The 19,537-nt window shown below is 46.4% G+C and overlaps 1 protein-coding gene across 1 annotated transcript; it reads right to left on the bottom strand.

Annotated features, from left to right (window-relative positions):
* Positions 1 to 11,554: 11,554 nt before the first annotated feature.
* On the bottom strand, positions 11,555 to 15,142 carry LOC125552245 (protein FAR1-RELATED SEQUENCE 6-like). Its single transcript, XM_048715736.1, has one exon. The coding sequence runs from the start codon at positions 14,825 to 14,827 to the stop codon at positions 11,822 to 11,824; it is 3,006 nt and encodes a 1,001-aa protein (XP_048571693.1). The 5' UTR covers positions 14,828 to 15,142; the 3' UTR covers positions 11,555 to 11,821.
* Between the last annotated feature and the right edge of the window lie 4,395 nt (positions 15,143 to 19,537).

Genomic DNA, 19,537 nt, shown 5'->3' with positions numbered 1-19,537 from the left:
CATTCTTAGGATCGACAAAACCTTCCGGCTGCATCATATACAATTCTTCCTTAAGGAAACCATTAAGGAATGCCGTTTTGACGTCCATTTGCCATATCTCATAATCATAGAATGCGGCAATTGCTAACATGATTCGGACGGACTTCAGCTTCGCTACCGGTGAGAAAGTCTCATCGTAGTCAACCCCTTGAACTTGTCGATAACCCTTAGCGACAAGCCGAGCTTTATAGATGGTCACATTACCATCCGCGTCTGTCTTCTTCTTAAAGATCCATTTATTTTCTATGGCTCGCCGCTCAACAGGCAAGTCAGTCAAAGTCCATACTTCGTTTTCATACATGGATCCTATCTCGGATTTCATGGCTTCTAGCCATTTGTCGGAATCCGGGCCCGCCATCGCTTCTTCATAGTTCGAAGGTTCACCGTTGTCTAACAACATGATTTCCAAGACAGGGTTGCCGTACCACTCTGGTGCGGAACGTGTCCTTGTGGACCTACGAATTTCAGTAGGAGCTTGATCAGAAGTATCTTGATCATCATCATTAACTTCCTCTCTAGTCGGTGCAGGCACCTCAGGAACATTTTCTTGAGTTGCGCCATTTTCCGGTTCAAGAGGTAATACTTCATCAAGTTCTACTTTCCTCCCACTTACTTCTTTCGAGAGAAACTCTTTCTCTAGAAAGGACCCATTCTTGGCAACAAAGATCTTGCCTTCGGATCTGAGGTAGAAGGTATACCCAATAGTTTCTTTAGGGTATCCTATGAAGACGCATTTTTCCGACTTGGGTTCGAGCTTTTCAGGTTGAAGTTTCTTGACATAAGCATCGCATCCCCAAACTTTTAGAAACGACAGCTTAGGTTTCTTCCCAAACCATAATTCATACGGTGTCGTCTCAACGGATTTCGACGGAGCCCTATTTAAAGTGAATGCGGCAGTCTCTAAAGCATATCCCCAAAAAGATAGCGGTAAATCGGTAAGAGACATCATAGATCGCACCATATCTAATAGAGTGCGATTACGACGTTCGGACACACCATTACGCTGAGGTGTTCCAGGCGGCGTGAGTTGTGAAACTATTCCACATTTTCTTAAGTGTGTGCCAAACTCGTGACTCAAGTATTCTCCTCCACGATCTGATCGCAGGAACTTGATTTTCCTGTCACGTTGATTCTCAACCTCACTCTGAAATTCCTTGAACTTTTCAAAGGTCTCAGACTTGTGTTTCATTAAGTAGACATACCCATATCTACTCAAGTCATCAGTGAGGGTGAGAATATAACGATAGCCACCGCGAGCCTCAACACTCATTGGACCGCACACATCAGTATGTATGATTTCCAATAAGTTGGTTGCTCGCTCCATTGTTCCTGAGAACGGAGTCTTGGTCATTTTACCCATGAGGCATGGTTCGCACGTGTCAAATGATTCAAATCAAGAGACTCTAAAAGTCCATCTGCATGGAGCTTCTTCATGCGTTTGACACCTATGTGACCAAGGCGGCAGTGCCACAAGTATGTGGGACTATCATTATCAATCTTACATCTTTTGGTACTCACACTATGAACATGTGTAGCATTACGCTCGAGATTCATTAAGAATAAACCATTCACCATCGGAGCATGACCATAAAACATATCTCTCATATAAATAGAACAACCATTATTCTCGGATTTAAATGAGTAGCCATCTCAAATTAAACGAGATCCTGATACAATGTTCATGCTCAAAGCTGGCACTAAATAACAATTATTAAGGTTTAAAACTAATCCCGAAGGCAAATGTAGAGGTAGCGTGCCGACGGCGATCACATTGACCTTGGAACCATTCCCGACGCGCATCGTCACCTCGTCCTTTGCCAGTCTCCGCTTATTCCGCAGCTCCTGTTTTGAGTTACAAATGTGAGCAACCACACCGGTATCAAATACCCAGGAGCTACTACGAGTACTGGTAAGGTACACATAAATTACATGTATATCACATATACCTTTCGTTTTGCCGGCCTTCTTGTCCGCTAAGTATTTGGGACAGTTCCGCTTCCAGTGACCACTCTCCTTGCAATGAAAGCACTCAGTCTCGGGCTTGGGTCCATTCTTTGGCTTCTTCCCGGCAGCTTGCTTGCCGGGCGCGGCAACTCCCCTGCCGTCCTTCTTGAAGGCTTTCTTACCCTTGCCCTTCTTGAACTTAGTGGTTTTATTCACCATCAACACTTGATGTTCCTTTTTGACTTCTACCTCTGCTGATTTCAGCATTGCAAATACTTCAGGAATGGTCTTTTCCATCCCCTGCATATTGAAGTTCATCACAAAGCTCTTGTAGCTCGGTGGAAGCGACTGAAGGATTCTGTCAATGACCGCGTCATCCGGGAGATTAACTCCCAGCTGAGTCAAGCGGTTATGCAACCCAGACATAGTGAGTATGTGCTCACTGACAGAACTGTTTTCCTCCATCTTACAGCTGAAGAACTTGTCGGAGACTTGATATCTCTCGACCCGGGCATGAGCTTGGAAAACCATTTTACCTGAAGAAGAGCGCTGAACGATTCAAGTTCAAGTTCCAGGAAGGACGTTCATGCCAGTCACTGAGCCCATAGAGTTTTCTTTCGATGCACCAACTTGGAGTCTAGGAAAGAGCATGCCAGCTCACATCGCCATGGGACGCATTGGAGAAGTCTACCGCAGTGATCTCAAGGATACTATCTACCAGATTTGTGGGCGCCGAGATGAGCACTGGGAGATGATTAGCACCAGAAGGGATAGATCCATTGCAGCTTTTATCCAGGAATTAAACCAGCACATTCGATGACAGGAGAATCAGATGTGCGCCGACATGATAGATCTGAAGAAGGCTAAGATAAGAATCAAGGAACTGGAGGAAGAACTCAAGGCTACACGTGAAGATTATGAAGAGGAAATAGAAGTACTAGTGGATAAGAATGCCGACCTAACAATGAAGCTAGCAATATTTATGGGAGGCCCTACACCAGTAGATGAAGACGAAGAACCCAAGGAGATTAGCCCGGAAGACTACATCATCATCGACGACACCGACTCGGATCCAGATGATATCGATGATGAGTATGTTGATGAAGCAGGAGCAGGTATCATGGAGTCTGCAACCGAAGAATATTTCTAGTAGACCACCTCATCAGTAGTAGTAGTCCACCATGTAAATACAGTAGTCCGAGCACTTTTGCGATAGTTAGATCGATTGTATGCCCTTGTTTGATTGAATGAAGTGAATTGTTTGCTTTTGCCTCATGTGCATATGGGTAGTGTTTTCTCTTTAGACCCCCTCTATTCTTACATCTCATCTTTTCTAAACCCTCAGATACCTCCGAGAGGTGACCCCGGATTTACCTTTCCACCGGAGCTCACCCAGTTGATCTAGCAGCAGAACACATTGATGCAGTTGCTAGTCCAGAATCAGAATCAGGGGAACAACAACAACAACAACCCACCACCACCACCACATGTTGATCACTTAGCCCGTTTTCTTAGGCTAAATCCGCCGGTGTTTTCCAGTAGCACCGAGCCGATTGTAGCAGATGATTGGCTCCGCAAGACAGCTAGAGAGTTGACCACAGCAGGATGCACAGATGCGGAGAAGGTGAAGTTTGCCGCACATCAGCTTGAAGGACCCGCAGCATCATGGTGGGAGAATTTCACATCCACTTTCCTTGTCGACACTGTCACATGGGACCAGTTTCAGCAGGCCTTTCGTACTGCCCATGTTTCAGCAGGAGCTATGGCCATGAAGAAGCGTGAGTTTTGCAACTTGCGCCAGGGAGGACGGACAGTTGGCCAGTATGTGGAGAACTTTAGTAAGTTAGCACGTTATGCCCCAGATGACGTTGCTACGGATGCAACTAAGCAGGAGAAGTTTCTGGAAGGACTGAATGATGAGTTGAGCATGCAATTGATGGTAGCAACCTTCAACAACTACCAGGAGTTGGTAGACCGTGCTCTTATGATTGAAGGCAAGCAGCAGCAAATTGAGAATCGCAAGAGGAAGTATGGACAAGGGAAGTACAATTCAGGAGCTCAGCAGAAGCCACGTTTTACCCCTAGATCGGGAGGAAATTTTCAGCATACCCATGGAGGAGGTAGCTCGCACAATCACAATGGCACCAAGAATGGTAATGGCAATGGAGGAAGCAACGGCTAGAATCGCACCAACCCATCAACCCCAGCCAAGAAGGACCTGAGCCAAGTCACTTGCTTTAAGTGTCAGAAGACCGGACATTATGCCAATGAATGTCCTGAAGGCCAAAATGTCAATGGAAGTTCTAGGAAGAAGCCGAACCCTTTCAACAGGGGATAGGTGAACCACGTTAACGTGGAGGAGGTTGAAGAACAGCCGGATGCCGTAATCGGTAAGTTTTTGGTTAAGTCATTTACTGCACTCGTTCTTTTTTATACTGGTGCATTGCATTCATACGTATCAAGGGGATTTGTGGATAAGTATAACTTGCCCACTAAGGTTCTTAGAACACCTATGCTAGTAAGCTCACCGGGAGCGGAGTATATGGCCAGTCAAGGATGTTTTCAAGTGCCATTGAGTATAGGTAGGCATGTGTTTCCCTCGGATTTGATCATTTTGGAATCACAAGGATTGGATGTAATTCTGGGTATGGATTGGCTGTCGATGTATGGAGGAAACATCGATTGCGCCAGTAAGTCAATCTTGCTTACCACCCCAGAAGGGAGAAGGATCAAGTATGTATCCCGACATGTGCCAAAAGGGACACAAGTAAATTGTTTAACAGGAGTTGTGCAGGAGGAAGTATCAGTGGTAAGGGATTTCCCTGAAGTATTTCTAAAAGAGTTGCCAGGCATGCCACTGGATAGAGATATTGAGTTTTTGATTGAGCTATTGCCAGGCACGGGGCCAATATCTAAGAGACCATACAGGATGCCTGCAAAGGATTTGGTGGAAATTAAGAAGCAGATTAAGGATTTACTGGATAAGGGATATATTCGCCCAAGTTCTTCGCCTTGGGGATCGCCAGTACTTTAGTGGAGAAGAAGGATGGATCATTAAGGATGGTTGTTGATTATCGAGGATTGAATGAAGTAACCATCAAGAACAAGTACCCACTACCCATGATTAATGATCTGTTTGATCGATTGCAAGGAGCTAAGGTATTTTCCAAGATCGATCTGCGATCAGGATACCACCAGTTGAAGATTCGAGAACAGGATATTCCTAAGACAGGTTTTACCACCAGATATGGGTTGTACGAGTATACCGTTATGTCATTTGGTCTGATTAACGCACCTGCCTATTTTATGAACATGATGAACAAAGTGTTTATGGAGTTCTTGGATAAGTTCGTCGTGGTGTTCATTGATGATATACTGGTTTACTCGAAGAATGAAGAGGAGCATAAGGAACATTTGCGATTGGTACTTGAGAAGCTCAGAGAACATCAGTTGTATGCCAAGTTGAGAAAATGTGAGTTTTGGTTGAAGGAAGTAGGATTCCTCGAACACGTTATATCCGGAGAAGGTATAGCAGTAGATCCCACTAAAGTTGATACCGTGACCAAGTGGGAAGCACCAACCACAGTTGGAGAGATACGGAGTTTTCTTGGACTCGCAGGATACTACCGGAGATTTATTGAGAATTTCTCAAAGATTGTGAAGCCTATGACGGAGTTATCAAAGAAGGATACCAAGTTCAAATGGACCGAGGAATGTGAGGCTGGTTTCTAGGAGTTGAAGAAACGATTGGTTACTTCACCAGTGTTGATTTTGCCAGATCAGACCAAGGACTATGAGGTGTATTGCGACGCTTCACGTCGAGGACTTGGAGCAGTGCTTATGCAGGAAAGGGGAGTTGTTTCATATGTCTCAAGACAGCTTAAGCCTCATGAGTTGAATTATGCTACGCATGATTTGGAGTTAGCAGCCGTAGTGCATGCATTGAAAACATGGAGACATTTCCTCATTGGAAACCATTGTGAGGTGTACACGGATCATAAGAGTTTGAAATACATCTTCACACAGAAGGAGTTAAACCTCAGACAAAGGAGATGGTTGGAGCTCATCAAGGATTATGATATGAGATTGCATTACCATCCCGGAAAGGCTAATATAGTAGCTGACGCATTTAGCCATAAGAGCCATGTCAATACACTAATGACGGGAGAAATACCAATGGAGTTAGCAGAAAATCTTCGTGATCTATGTTTGAAAATAGTTCCGAGAGGCTATGTAGCAGCATTGGAGATTCAGTCAACTTTGATGGATAGAATCAGAGAAGCTCAGAAGACTGACAAGGAGATTGCCTCTACAAAGGAGAAAATAAGCGAAGGAAAGGCTAAAGGATTTTGTGAGGATGAGCACGACACCCTATGGTTTGAAGAGCGCGTTTATGTGCCCAATGACCCGGAGATCAGGAAGTTGATTCTGCAAGAGGCACATAATTCACCGTATTCGATTCACCCAGGAAATACCAAGATGTATTTGGATTTGAAGGATATTTTCTGGTGGACCGGAATGAAGAAAGATATTGCGGAGTATGTAGCAGTTTGTGATGTGTGTCAGAGAGTAAAGACAGAGCATCAGAAGCCAGCAGGATTGCTACAGCCATTGCCGATACCCGAATGGAAGTGGGATAAGTTAGGCATTGACTTTATCACGGGATTACCCAGGACTCGTTCAGGCTATGACTCGATTTGGGTTGTAGTCGATCGGTTGACAAAAGTAGCTCATTTCATCCCGGTAAAGACCACTTACACCAGTGCTAAGTTGGCAAAGATATATATGACCAGGTTTGTATGCTTACATGGAGTTCTGAGGAGTATCGTATCAGATAGAGGAACCCAGTTTACCTCAAAGTTCTGGAAGCAGTTGCACGAAACTTTGGATACCAGGCTAGAATTCAGTACGGCTTTTCATCCACAGACAGATGGACAGACCGAGAGAGTCAACCAAATTTTGGAGGATATGCTGAGAGCTTGTGTGCTAGATTATGGATCTAGTTGGGACGATAATTTGCCATATGCAGAATTCTCTTACAACAACAGTTACCAAACCAGTTTAAAGATGGCCCCTTTCGAAGCCTTGTACGGAAGGAGGTGCAGGACACCGTTGTCATGGGATGAAGTTGGAGACCGCCAGTTGTTTGGACCTGACTTGATTAAGGAGTCTGAACAGAAGGTGAAATTGATTCGCGGTAGGCTCAAAATAGCCCAGTCCAGGCAGAAGAGTTATGCAGATTCTAAACGCAAGGAGACAGTTTATGAAGTCGGAGATAGAGCTTATCTTCGAGTATCACCACTTCGGGGAACAAAGCGTTTTGGAGTTAAAGGAAAGTTAGCGCCACGATTTGTAGGACCATATCGAGTTTTGGAGCGTATGGGAGAAGTGGCCTACAAGTTGGAATTGCCCGAAGGATTGTCAGGAGTTCATGATGTGTTCCACGTTTCTCAGTTGAAGAAGTGCCACGCGGAGATGGCTGACATACCCTTGAGAGACACAGTGCCATTGGAAGCAATTCAGTTGGATAACGATTTGACCTATGAGGAGAAACTAATTAAGATTCTCGAGTTTGCCAGCCGAGTCACTCGCAGCAAGGTTATCAAGTTTTGCAAAGTTCAGTGGAGCCACCACACGGAGGATGAAGCCACCTAGGAACGAGAGGAAGATTTGCTCAATGACCACCCTCACCTATTTTCTAGCCAACCCGAATCTCGAGGGCGAGATTCATCTTAAGGGGGTAGGTTTGTAACATCCCAAAATTTCAATTTGGAATGTTATACATTAGATCATCATTGCATATCATATTTTATTTTGCCTTTGGTTTAATCCTAGAAATTTCTACGCAACTCAAGGACCGACGGAGAGAGTTGGGAAATTCTTTATTTTCATATTTGAGTTTTCTCAAATTTTGAGAATAGGATCATTTGATTTAAATTATTTTATCATCAATTATTTCTATTACAAAAATATGAAAGAGGGAATAAAATGACTTTCCCAAAATAAAAAAATATTGAGGATTTAATAATAAAATCAAATAAGATTTTATTTCGGAGTTTTTCGTTATTTTATTTGAATTTAGGAAAAATGTGCGTTTTTCAAAATTGCATTTAGGCCCAAATAAATGTTCACCCTGTGCGGCTTGATTTTAGAAGCCCGCGAAAATTTATTTCGGGATTTTTGGAGTCCGTTTAGTATTTCTTTTTATTTTTCTTCTGCACGTAATTATTTAAAAAAAATCGCACCGACCTACGGGCCGTGTCCGACTAGGACTCCGGCCCGACTAGCCTTTATAAGCCGGCCCACCCCCGGGCCGAAACCCTAGCCCCAGCCCCGCCGAGCCGCCGCCGTCGCCGCCCCGCCGCCGCCCGCTGCGCCGTCGCCGGAGCCGGACGCCGCCGCCGCCCGAGGTTCGCCTCGCCTCGAAATCCGTGCCGCCATTTTTTCGAAAAACCGTTGGTTTTTCGTCGGTTTTTTTAAATAGATCGGTTTTTTCGATTTATTTAATTAGCAAGCGTTCGTCCGTTCGTTCGTTCTAGCGAACATTCGTCGTTTTTCTTTTTCTCGGATTAAATCCGCGATTTTTCTGATCGCGATTTCTGATCCGATTTTCGTTTTAGTATAACTTTTCGCTCGTTTATCGGAATCAGGCGATTCAAGTGCCTGGAGTTTCGTCTCGAAACCCTCTATCCGTTTAACCAACTTAAACAAGTTTTTGCTACTGTAAAAATTGCCTTAGATCCAGATTAGTAGAATGAAGTTGTTTTCTTTCCCCGTTTGACTTCCGTTGCTTCGTTTGATTTGATTCTTTTTGCAAACCGGAGTTCTTAAGTTGAACTTTCTGGTTAGATCTCTTATTTGACTTTTACCTGTGCATTAGATGAGTACTTATTGTATGCTTGTTTGTTTGTCTGCGATAGAATACCCGGAGTGCACCGCCTGTTACTTCGAATCTCTAGGTTTCGCGGATCATCAGCAAGGCAAGTAACACTTTGATCATACCTTTTCTACTACCTAGTTTTATTGCATTAGATCAATCCTCACACATTGCATGATTAGGATCTAATTAGATTGTGGGATGGGAAGTAGTTGAGGTACTACCTATTACCTGTTTTATTATCAAACCTTTGGGAGTTACTTCTACGTTTGCCATTACGCTATGCTATACTAGTAGACGTGGATTGGGTGAGTGATATTCATGGTAGATGTGAGTTTGTTAATTAATGGTTTATCTAAGGTGGCAAATTAAACACATATCTGGGTGGATTGAGGTATCTGGGTATTCCAGGATTGCCTGTTTCTTTTGGACCGCCACCCAGACTCAAAGGGATCATGAGATTATTCATACTAGAAACTTCCGTGTCCAGCCACAAGCCATTATGGGCTCTGGCATAGTTGATTAAGTCGTGCGAACTCTTACAGGGTAGACTAGCAGATGTAGGGGAAAGTAGGTGTAACGGTCTATCCATCGTAAGGTGCTAGCGCTTCTGAAAGACTGTGTCTCGGTCATCCGTCTTCTCAAACACCATGTAGTGCGAGAAACCAAACGGAGGCGATCGAGTCTTGTGGGAAAAAGTGTGCAAACCTGTGCAGAGTGTAATAAACTAATCATGATTAGCCGTGTCCCCGGTTATGGACATCTTGAGTATCTAGTACCTGGATTATCATGTGAATCTCAACATGTTACTCTAAATTAATTTTGTTGGATTTTGTAATGATGATGCTTAATTGGGATTGAGAATGCTGTCAATCATTCTCAATGTTTAACAACTATCATGATAGTTAAATAAATTTATTCCTTTGTAGTAGGGAAAAATTGGCTTTACGCAAAACCGTAATCATAGAGCTTTCCACCAGCCAAATATGCATATAGTATAGCTGTTTCATTCCATTACTCTCTATGTGTTACCTTGCCAGCATATTCCATGTGCTGACCCGTTTCGGACTGCAACGTTAATGTTGCAGACTTTTCAGACGACGATTAAGGAGTTTTAGGTCGTGGTTCTATACTCAGTGATGCCGTTGGAGTTGATGAACTCACTTATCTTTCAAGCCTTCCGCTGTTATCATTATTAGATGGCCTTAAGCCATATTTATTGTAATAAGTTCTCTCTTGAGACACTTGATATAATAAGTGTGTGATTGCAACTCTGTTATAAATCCTCCGAGTACTGTGTGGTGTCAGCATTACTGATCCAGGGATGACACCGGAACATAGAGATCAGACTGTTTAAGGTCTTATCGCTACACAGTTGTTCTGCAAACACTTTAGATTGAAACAGCTGATGAGTGCACCTTGCTGAAGTTCTGAAAATCCGAAAAAGACTTCTAATATGTTTGATATGTATCAGGATGATGTTATAAAGTTGTGGCATATGGTTTTTTCTTGCAGCACTCTGCTTCATCAACCCTTGAAAATGACTCTGTAGGTCCAATGACTCCAATCTTCATGATGGAGAACACGACGAATGGCAATGATATTCTTGTTCAGTTTCAGGTCCGGATGCTTTGATGTTCGCCTTGTCTGGCTTTTGGCCAATCTGGGCGATTTCAGACGTGGAGATTTCTCAGCCTTCTGTGATGTAGCGACTGGGACTCTCCCTGTTTTTCTTAATTAATGAAATGAAAAGGCAAAGCTTTTGCCTTTCTTAGAAAAAAAAGAAAAAAAAACAGAACATAGAAGAATGAAATTTGAACATACCCTGCATGCCAGAGGCGGTGAGGTTCGCCTCAAAACATCCATTGATTTGGAGGCGATTTTTGAGAAACCCCTCAATCAATTAGGAGAATCGCCTCAGAATCTCTTCCAATTTGAGGCTTTTCTGAAAAACGTCTCCAAAGCTGCATCCAGGCCAGAGATGATTATAAGATGAACTCTCCAAAACACCTCCTTAAACACGATTTTGGGGCGTTTCCAAGCAATTATAGGGAGTTCGAATCAAACAAAGCGAATACCACAAGCTTGGCTCACATAGATTTCCTATGAAATGCTAAGATCAAAGTTAGCATGCCAATATGCACATCAGCTGCTGCATCGCAGCAGAAGGCAAATACTCCCTCCGTAAAGAAATATAAAAGCTAAACGCTCTTATATTTCTTTACAGACGAATATTAACTAATTGCTCGTGTAGAACAGGGAACCAGCTTGAAGCAATGCTGTGCACTGAACGTGAAGCTCCTTCTCTATCTATAAAAGATTCTCTACCTTAACCCTGAAATATAACAAGCTGCCACCTTCTCAAACAACACAGCTACAAGAAATATTTCCATGATATCCAACCAATTGCTTCCCAGCAGATGCACTACAGCCAAAAAAAAAGAGCCAAAGCAGTTAAACTGCAACATAGCTTGCGAGTAAGCCACGAAGTTATAATCATAATAACTACTCCCTCTGTAAACTAATATAGGACGTTTTAGAGATGTCTCTAAAACGTCCTATATTAGTTTACAGAGGGAGTACTAGACTTTAATCTTAAATTTTATGTTGGGATAAGCTGCCAGCACAAATAAAAAATGGAAAGCACAAGGCAATACAGTGCTATCGACAGCTCAAACCAGAACAAACATCATCTAAGCTGCGAAACTAGAGGCATCACACTTGCAATTACCAGATGGATATCTATCAAATATATGCAGAGAACAATGCCATTCAAGTAGCTAACTGCAACTGCCAAACAGGGGGGAAATGGTACAGGAGAGCTACCAACAATCAATGTTTGATCTGCAATTAGTACAAACTAGTTGATTAGTGGTACTGCCTGAACTAAGAACATACATATCAACATACAAGAAGGTCGTCTCCCTTTCTAAACAAATGTTACAGCAGCAGACAGTTAAACTACCCCACATGCATTCCACCTCCGATGAAATAAGTATTTGTTTCCACATTGGATCTCTTGTTTGAGTCCATCACCTGATCTCTCATATTGAGTTGTTTGGGATGGTAAACTGGTGGGTGTGGATGCATTTGCATGAAATCTGTTGCAGCCATTGGCAAAGAACTCTCCAGGTTGACGTTCACCAAATCAAAAGTGTGCATCGCATCATCCTGAGAAGTGGATACCATGTTCATATCCACTCTCGTGTCACCATGTATCATGTGAGGGGACGTCATGTTCATATCAACTCTTCTGTCTCCATGTATCAGGTGTGGTGACGCCATGTTCATATCAACTCTCCTGTCCCCATGTATCAGATGAGGGGATGTCAGGTTCATATCAACTCTTCTGTCGCTGTGTATGAAGTGTGGCGACCCCAGGTTCATATCGACTCTTCTGTCCCCATGGATCAGGTGAGGGGACGTCATATTCACGTCTACTCTTCTCTCCCTCTGCATCAAGTGAGGGGCTGTCATGTTCATGTCAACTCTTCCCTCTCTGTGGATAAGGTGGGGTGTTTGCATTTCCATATCGGCTCTTCTGTCCCCATGGATCAGGGATGTCGTGTTGGATGCCATGTTATCCTCATGAACCAGGGCTCTTGTGTTTAATGGCATGTTTGCCTCAACCCTTCTGTCCCTGTGAATGATGGATGTGGTGTTTGATGCCATGTTCACATCAACTCTTCTATCAGCGGATACCTGACCAGTTACTGCCATATTTACATCAACCCGCTGATCACCTTGCTGGGTCTGACCAGGCCTTACTAGTTTGCCCTTCGCTTCTTTCATGGCAGACAGCACAAACTCCTTCAACTCAGGTTCTCTAGCCCCAATATCGATAACATCTTCTAAATATTCATGGCCACGCACGTAGAGATCATCAAAAATGCTCAAATCTCTCTGCAATGCCACAGAGTTCGGGCTTGCAGACGCGTGAATAATTCTGAAGTCCTTCCTCCAGCGGCTGAGGATGTACTTTGATGGCAGCATCAACACATTCTCTTGCTTCAGAACAGACAGAGCATGGCTGCAAAGAATGCCCCGTGATGGAAAAGAGCGACAAATGCACCAAACATCCTTGTCAGAATTGTTGTAGACAACTGTATAGTCAACCTTCTTGCCCTGTATTAACTCGCTGACCATGTAGGTAATTGAATTCCCGCTCCTGTCTACCTCTTTACAAATAACATGCATTAATTGCTTGATCTCGTCTTGGAATGCCTGAAACATGGGTACTGTATACAGCTCCAGAAGTTGCTCCTCAAATGGTAATCCTGACAGCAAAGTGAGCCTAGAATAATAGGAGCGCAAATCATCGTATGCTTCCCTTTCCAGCTTCCCTCTGAGGGTAGTCTCATATTGCTCAAGGAAAACTGGTAATGTGGTTTTACTTGTCACAACACCATCAAAGTATGGATCTGGTTTTTCAACCTTCCTGATAGCAGATGTGCCAGCCCAAAACGAATGATTGACATAACCAGGAGCCCACTGCTTCCGGCAGCTGTACAGTGCAGAGAACCATTCATTATCTTTGAGCTTGTAATGCTCAACCATGGCCTCCCACTCCTTTTCAAAGTCAGTAAGAGTGACTGTGTCATAAACAACCTCCTTGAATCTCAAAGAAATTGCCTCTTTCTCATGTGTACGTCCCACGTTTTCTTGGAGCTTCTTCAAGATATGCCAAAAGCAGAACCGGTGCCTTGCATCTGGCAAGACCTCAGACACAGCCTCTGCCACGACATCTGAATAACTAGTTGTAATCGCCTCTGGTGGCTTGCCATTCATACAGCTCAGCCACCTCTTCAACAACCAAACATAGTTCTCTTTACTGTCTTTGGAGAGCAGACCACAACCAAGTAGCACAAGGTGGCCATGGTTATTCACCCCAAGGAGTGTGGCCAAAGGGAGGCTAGCACGAGAGTGCTGCAAGTACATTACATCAAGTGAAATGACATCACCAAAGTAGCGGTACTGGGCCTGAGACCTCAAATCTGTCCAGAAAAAATTCTTCATGCGACTTTCCTGATCAAGATCCCAGCTATGAATGAAGTTTGGTTTCTTTTCCTGCATCATTTCGATGAACTTCTTGACTGCAATGAGGTCTTCGTCCCCGAAGCGCTGCACAAAACTGTCGGTTCTATTAAACCTCAACCCACCAGCAGCAGCTCCACCACTGACACTCCGCTTGGGGCGAGTGGGAAACTTCCTGGTCTCAGCAATCTCACTCAATGACTTCTCCACCGTCTCATCCATCTCAACAGTAATCTTGGCCTTCTTCTTGGCTGACTCAGGCATCTCCCTGTAGGATTTCAAAAACCTCACCATATCAGGTGTACAAGGATGGTTATGCTCCAAGTCGACGAACTCCACCTTCCACCTATCGTTCACCCGCTTGTCACGGATGATCAGCATCGCCTTGCATCCAGTCTTCTCGGCGGTGGTTCGCCGAGCCCGCTTCTCCGGGGTGGCTGCCCCACGCTTGTTGCGGAGTGGGTAGCGGGCGCCTGAATCTTCCGACGGGGCGGCCCCTTCCCGGGACTTGCCAGCTTGAGTGCAGCTGAAGGTGGAGCGGTAGCGAATCCCCTCGTAGTTGTGGCAGGTGCGGCGCACGGCGTGGAATCCCATGCGGAAGGCGTATGCCTTGTAGAGCGAAAAGGCCTCGTCGACGGAGTCGAACACCGTACCCACCCGCGGCACGAGAGCTTCCTCCAGCGTGCGCGGCACGAAGTCGTCATCCCCTCCGGCGCCGTCCGCCGCCCCGTCGTCGTCGTCGGAGGCGACGAGCACCTCGTCCTCGCCCTCCTCCACAACCACCTCATCCTCATCCTCGTCCTCCGCGGGGTCGGCGTTGAGATCGTCAGCAATCTCGTCTTTGACCAGCCCGGCGGCCTCCTCCTCCTCACAGCTAGGGTTTTGCGCCCGGGTGGCGCGTGAGTGAGGGGGCCGCTCAGAACCCTCCTCCATGGGTGGCCCGAGTATTTACCCACCCCGCAGCCAGTGGCGACGCCTCCCCAAAACCAAAAGTATTAACACTAGAGGTACAGGGGGGCGGATACCTCGCGGCGCGAAATGGCTAGGGTTCGGAGCGGGCAACTGTACGGGGGCACCGGGAGGGGGGCGGGGGCACCGGGAGGGGTGGAGGAGCTCGAGGGGGCCGTCGATCTGGCCGGAGTTGGTGGGCTTGGGGACGTCGCCGGGGAAGAGAAGGGAAATTGGGGGGAGGGGAGGGGGTCTGAGTTGCTTCTGGGGGCGGAGAAAGTAGAGAGAGATGAGTACGGAAGGAGGAGAGGATAGTTTTCTGGGTGTGCTTACGGATTTGCATCTGGACTCCGGAGAGAAGGCTGGGGACGTGGCGGATCCGCGATATCGTGGGTCGACGGGTGTAGGAGGCTGACACATGGCCCCGCCTTAAAGCATCTACAGCCGGATTTGACAAATTCGACCCATCAAACGCCCGTGGATGCGCCCGGCCGTGTTCACGGGCACTGACCGGGTACTATTTAAAAAATGTAATCCACATCCGAATACCTCAATTACCATATCCCAAATCAATACAAACTCATGCCACTAAGTCGACGCACACGCTTCGTCCGGCTACTCCACCACACTACACAAAACATGCCACCAGACTACCAAAATTTGGCATGTTTGGATATGGTGGAGTTCATCCACGGGTGCCCTTGCCCTTCCCGGTGCCATTGTCATCCTTCTTGCGGAAGTACCTGTCGAAGATACAGTACGGATCGAGCCGGATCTGCTCGTCGACGGAGTTGTCGTCGTCGTCGCTGTCCTCCTTCTCCTTCTTCGATGGCAGTCCGGTCATGACACAGACTGCCCGATTCTGCTCAGGGGCGAGGGCGCGCGTGTTCATCCGCTGCCGTTTCTTCACAATGCAGGCGCGGATGGCTTCCTCCTTTGTGGCCGCCTCCGTCGTCGCCATTTCCGCCGCGAGACGGGCCTCGGCGACCCTTATACTCCCCTTCCCACGGCGGGCCGCCCGTTCCCGGGGGGGGGGGGACTCGTACTCTGCCCGAGCGGTGATGGGGAAGGAGAGGTGTTCCAGCCAGGACCACGAGGATCCAGCACCAGAGGACCCGAGCGCCCGATGAGCCGACGTTGTGGCGTCACGACGGACGGATCCATCCGTCTGCCGGGCATTGTCCTCCCGGGAGCGGCGGAGTGCAATGCCTCCTCCAACCCACACGGACACCCCAGTTGATGGACCTGGATTGGTCGGAGTCCAATCCGCTGCCTGTCATGGTGGAGAAGGTCTCAAACCGCCGGAGGTGAGCTCGGGTGGCGGAGGGAACTGGAGTGAAGTGGCTAGGGTTTGGTCCGGTGAGAGAATGGGGACGAATATAAGTGGGGTCGAGTGGGCCAGCATGGGTCGAGTCCGACGTGGCGGGCAGGCCCAGGCGCGCCCGGGCGCCCCCATATCCGCCCCATATTTTGGGCTGGATATGAGGGGTGCCGGTCCGCCCGGGCGTTTGAGGGGCCCGTCTGGATCCAAATTTCATGACCGGGCAGCCTTCTCGGGCGTTTGAGACGGGTTTGAGGGGTCCGGTTGTAGATGCTCTTAGCTCTCCTTGTGTGTATGCTGACCCACCGCATCGGGCACCAGTCCCCGAACACTGATGTGGGGGCTAGCCATCCAACTGCAGCCACATACATTTCAAGACAGATTTCAACAAACTGAAAAAAATACATGCAAACCAGAAAAATTTTATACAAACCTTTATGCAAATCGAAACTGTCGTCAGGGATGGATCCTGACACGCATTCCATGGAGGTAGCTGCGGACCCCGAGGCAGTTGTGAGTGCAGATGTGGAGGTGACAAGGCCAGAGCCACCCGTTGGAGACTTGGATGTGGCCATTGATAATTCTGTGCTGACCGGTGAGGTGCATGGTGTAGGGTAACGCAACAGAAAACAAAAAAATCTGACCTACGCACCAGCTCAGGACCACTATGGAGACTGCATACAAGGTTTGATCTTTTTCGTTACCGACTCATAGCGCAGCAGAAGTAGAGTCGATGACGATGGCGGTGCAAATCCTCGCAGCTAGGATTTACAACCTCTCAACCGCAAGGAGGTACTCCCTCATCTGCCCCACGAACAACCCTCCGGGGGGCGCTCGGATAGTCACTCAGACAGCCTTTCGGGAGGACTCACAGAACTCAGACCTTCACTTGCACAGCCCTTCGGGAGGCACTCTCAAAAATGCCCCTCGGGCACGAAGATTGAAACTACGACCTCTCTACAGGGTTGCACACATATGGTGTCATCTATCCGGCAGGGCTTCGCCATATAGAACTAGTTCCCGCCGGAACCCAGATATCCTTTCGGCTCTACCAAACTCTTTTCGTGGGAGGGAGAGAGAAGCCAGATAAGTCTATGGCATGTGTATGAGAGCAAGGATGAGGTTTGAGCAGCCCCCTCACCTCCTATTTATAGGAAAACCAAGGGATGGTGTGCCACATGAAACACCCAAAGTGCCAATGCTTTATGTCATACATAAGGGCAAAATGGGGAGGCGAGTGGAGCACCAAATGGTGGAAGGAAGCCCCATAGGGCCCCCAAGGCCATGAACGAAAATGGTTGCCTCCTTGGGTGGACCCACCACCTTTCCATTCACCAAGTCATCCCTTAGATCTTTTGAGCAAAGCCCAAAAAAGTGGCTTTCCAAAAAATATCCAAAAAGCACTTTTACTATTCATGACGACATTTTTCAGCGTCCGTTCGAACTGAAAATATTTATGTGGGCTTAGAACATTTCCAGTACCCACTAAAATAATATTCAACGCGTTCCAGAACAATTCCGGATTAGTGATTTTCATCTGCGAAAAGCATCTGAAGTGGTTTCGGCAGCTCCGGAACATTTCCAGTTTTTATCCCGGAAAATTCCCAGAAGTTTCCAGAATAATTCTGGCACCCTCCAAGAATTATCAAGCATGTGCCGGAACCAATTTGACTTAATGGAATACCCCGAAACAAATTTTCGGTTTTACTGAAATTATTCCGGTGTTCTCTCTCCGGAACCTTTTCGTTGTCTCCGAAACTTTTTCGGCGAATTTCTCTCAGACTCCCTGTCTAGTATTCAGCAGATAGATGACCCTTAAGCATGTGACCCTATAGGTTCGGTGATGTATAGACATGACCGGAACCCTTTTCGATCAATGATCAACATCGCAGCCGTGGACACCCATTTTTACCCCTATAGCCACACGAATGAATGTTTGAGTGAACCTCAAGTTGTCGTGTGTTATTCCTGTTGCTTCCCGATATGTTTCAAATACCTGAGGTGAGATGTATTGGCATCCCTGTGGATCAACAATTTTGTCCACTATGACAGTTACCTCGTTACCGGTATTGTTCTCTTTTCTCGTTCCTGTGTTCCGGCATCCCTGTGATCAAATCACAATGTGTGTGGCCAGACGATGATGGATACCATAACACCGAGAGGGCCAGAGATATCTCTCCATCGACGGAGGAGAAAATCCCAATCGTGAGCTATCAAGTTACTTGGCATACTTCTCCATGAACCAGTAAGCCGCCGTAATAGCCACCCATTTATGGACGACGTTTAACATACCCCAAAGTTCATGAAGCAAGCATGAAGGAACTTGATACTCTCATGGTCTAAGGAATTATGCAAACGTAAATTTCCTTTGTGTTATTAACCATTAACTTGTGACGATGGTATCTCATAGCATAACATCAAACGGGTTGATTCAACACTACAAAAAAATACACTTCCGTGATGATACGTGTTTGTCACAGTAGGTCACATTTTTTGTCATGCATGTACATCCATGACGATTTTATGACAGAATCAGGATAGTCATACCTGTGCTGTCGTAGAAGTGTTCCGTGACATTACCAAAATTATCATCACGGAAGTGTCCACTTCCATGACGATAAATCGCACGTCACGAAAGTGCTTTCGTCAAGGGTGACCGACACGTGGCATCCACCGTAACGAACGCCGTTAAGCTATCGGGTCCGGTTTTGGATCCGATAACCCGTTAACAGCCCCGACCAATGGGGATTTTCCATGTGTAAAATCATCATTGGCTGGAGGAAACACGTGTCGGCTCACCGTTGGGCAGATGTCATCCACTCATTGGAACCAAAGCGCCTATGATACGTCGACACATGGCACGACCCAACAGAGGCCCATTCCTGTGAAAAGGCCGGCCCGTTTGACTTGGTCAAAAGGTGGAGGGCCGGCCCACGACAATCCTGTTAACGGCATGTTCGCATATAGCCCATTTACAGCCCACTAACCTAGGGCCCGTTTACGGCCTATCCGAATTAGGCCCAGTAGCATCATCTGGGCCGTCCAATATAATTCTAGCTCGTTTTAACTTCCAGCCCATGTATGGCCCATGACGTCTTTCGGCCCATGTGAGGCCCTTATTACTCCTGGCCCATTAACGGTCTGTGGTAAAACTGGCCCGTAATGAACAGTGTATCACTTTATACCCATTAACGGCACATGGTGAAACTGGCCCATAATGAACAGTGTATCACTTTATACCCATTAACGACCCATTATTCCGTTGGGCCGTTTCCAGCCCATGTTATCTTTTGGCTTTCTCAGGGCCCATTTATTCTATGGCTCATTTCCAGCATTCGTTTACTTACGGCCCGTTACTGTCATTTTCTGCTTGT

Source organism: Triticum urartu, chromosome 4 (assembly GCF_003073215.2).
Source record: "Triticum urartu cultivar G1812 chromosome 4, Tu2.1, whole genome shotgun sequence".
NCBI lineage: Eukaryota > Viridiplantae > Streptophyta > Magnoliopsida > Poales > Poaceae > Triticum > Triticum urartu.
This window is presented reverse-complemented; position numbering and strand designations above follow the sequence as displayed.

What these genes read in the sequence shown, in the direction of transcription:
- LOC125552245 (XM_048715736.1), bottom strand. Translation starts at nt 14,827, where the DNA reads ATGGAGGAGGGTTCTGAGCGGCCCCCTCACTCACGCGCCACCCGGGCG.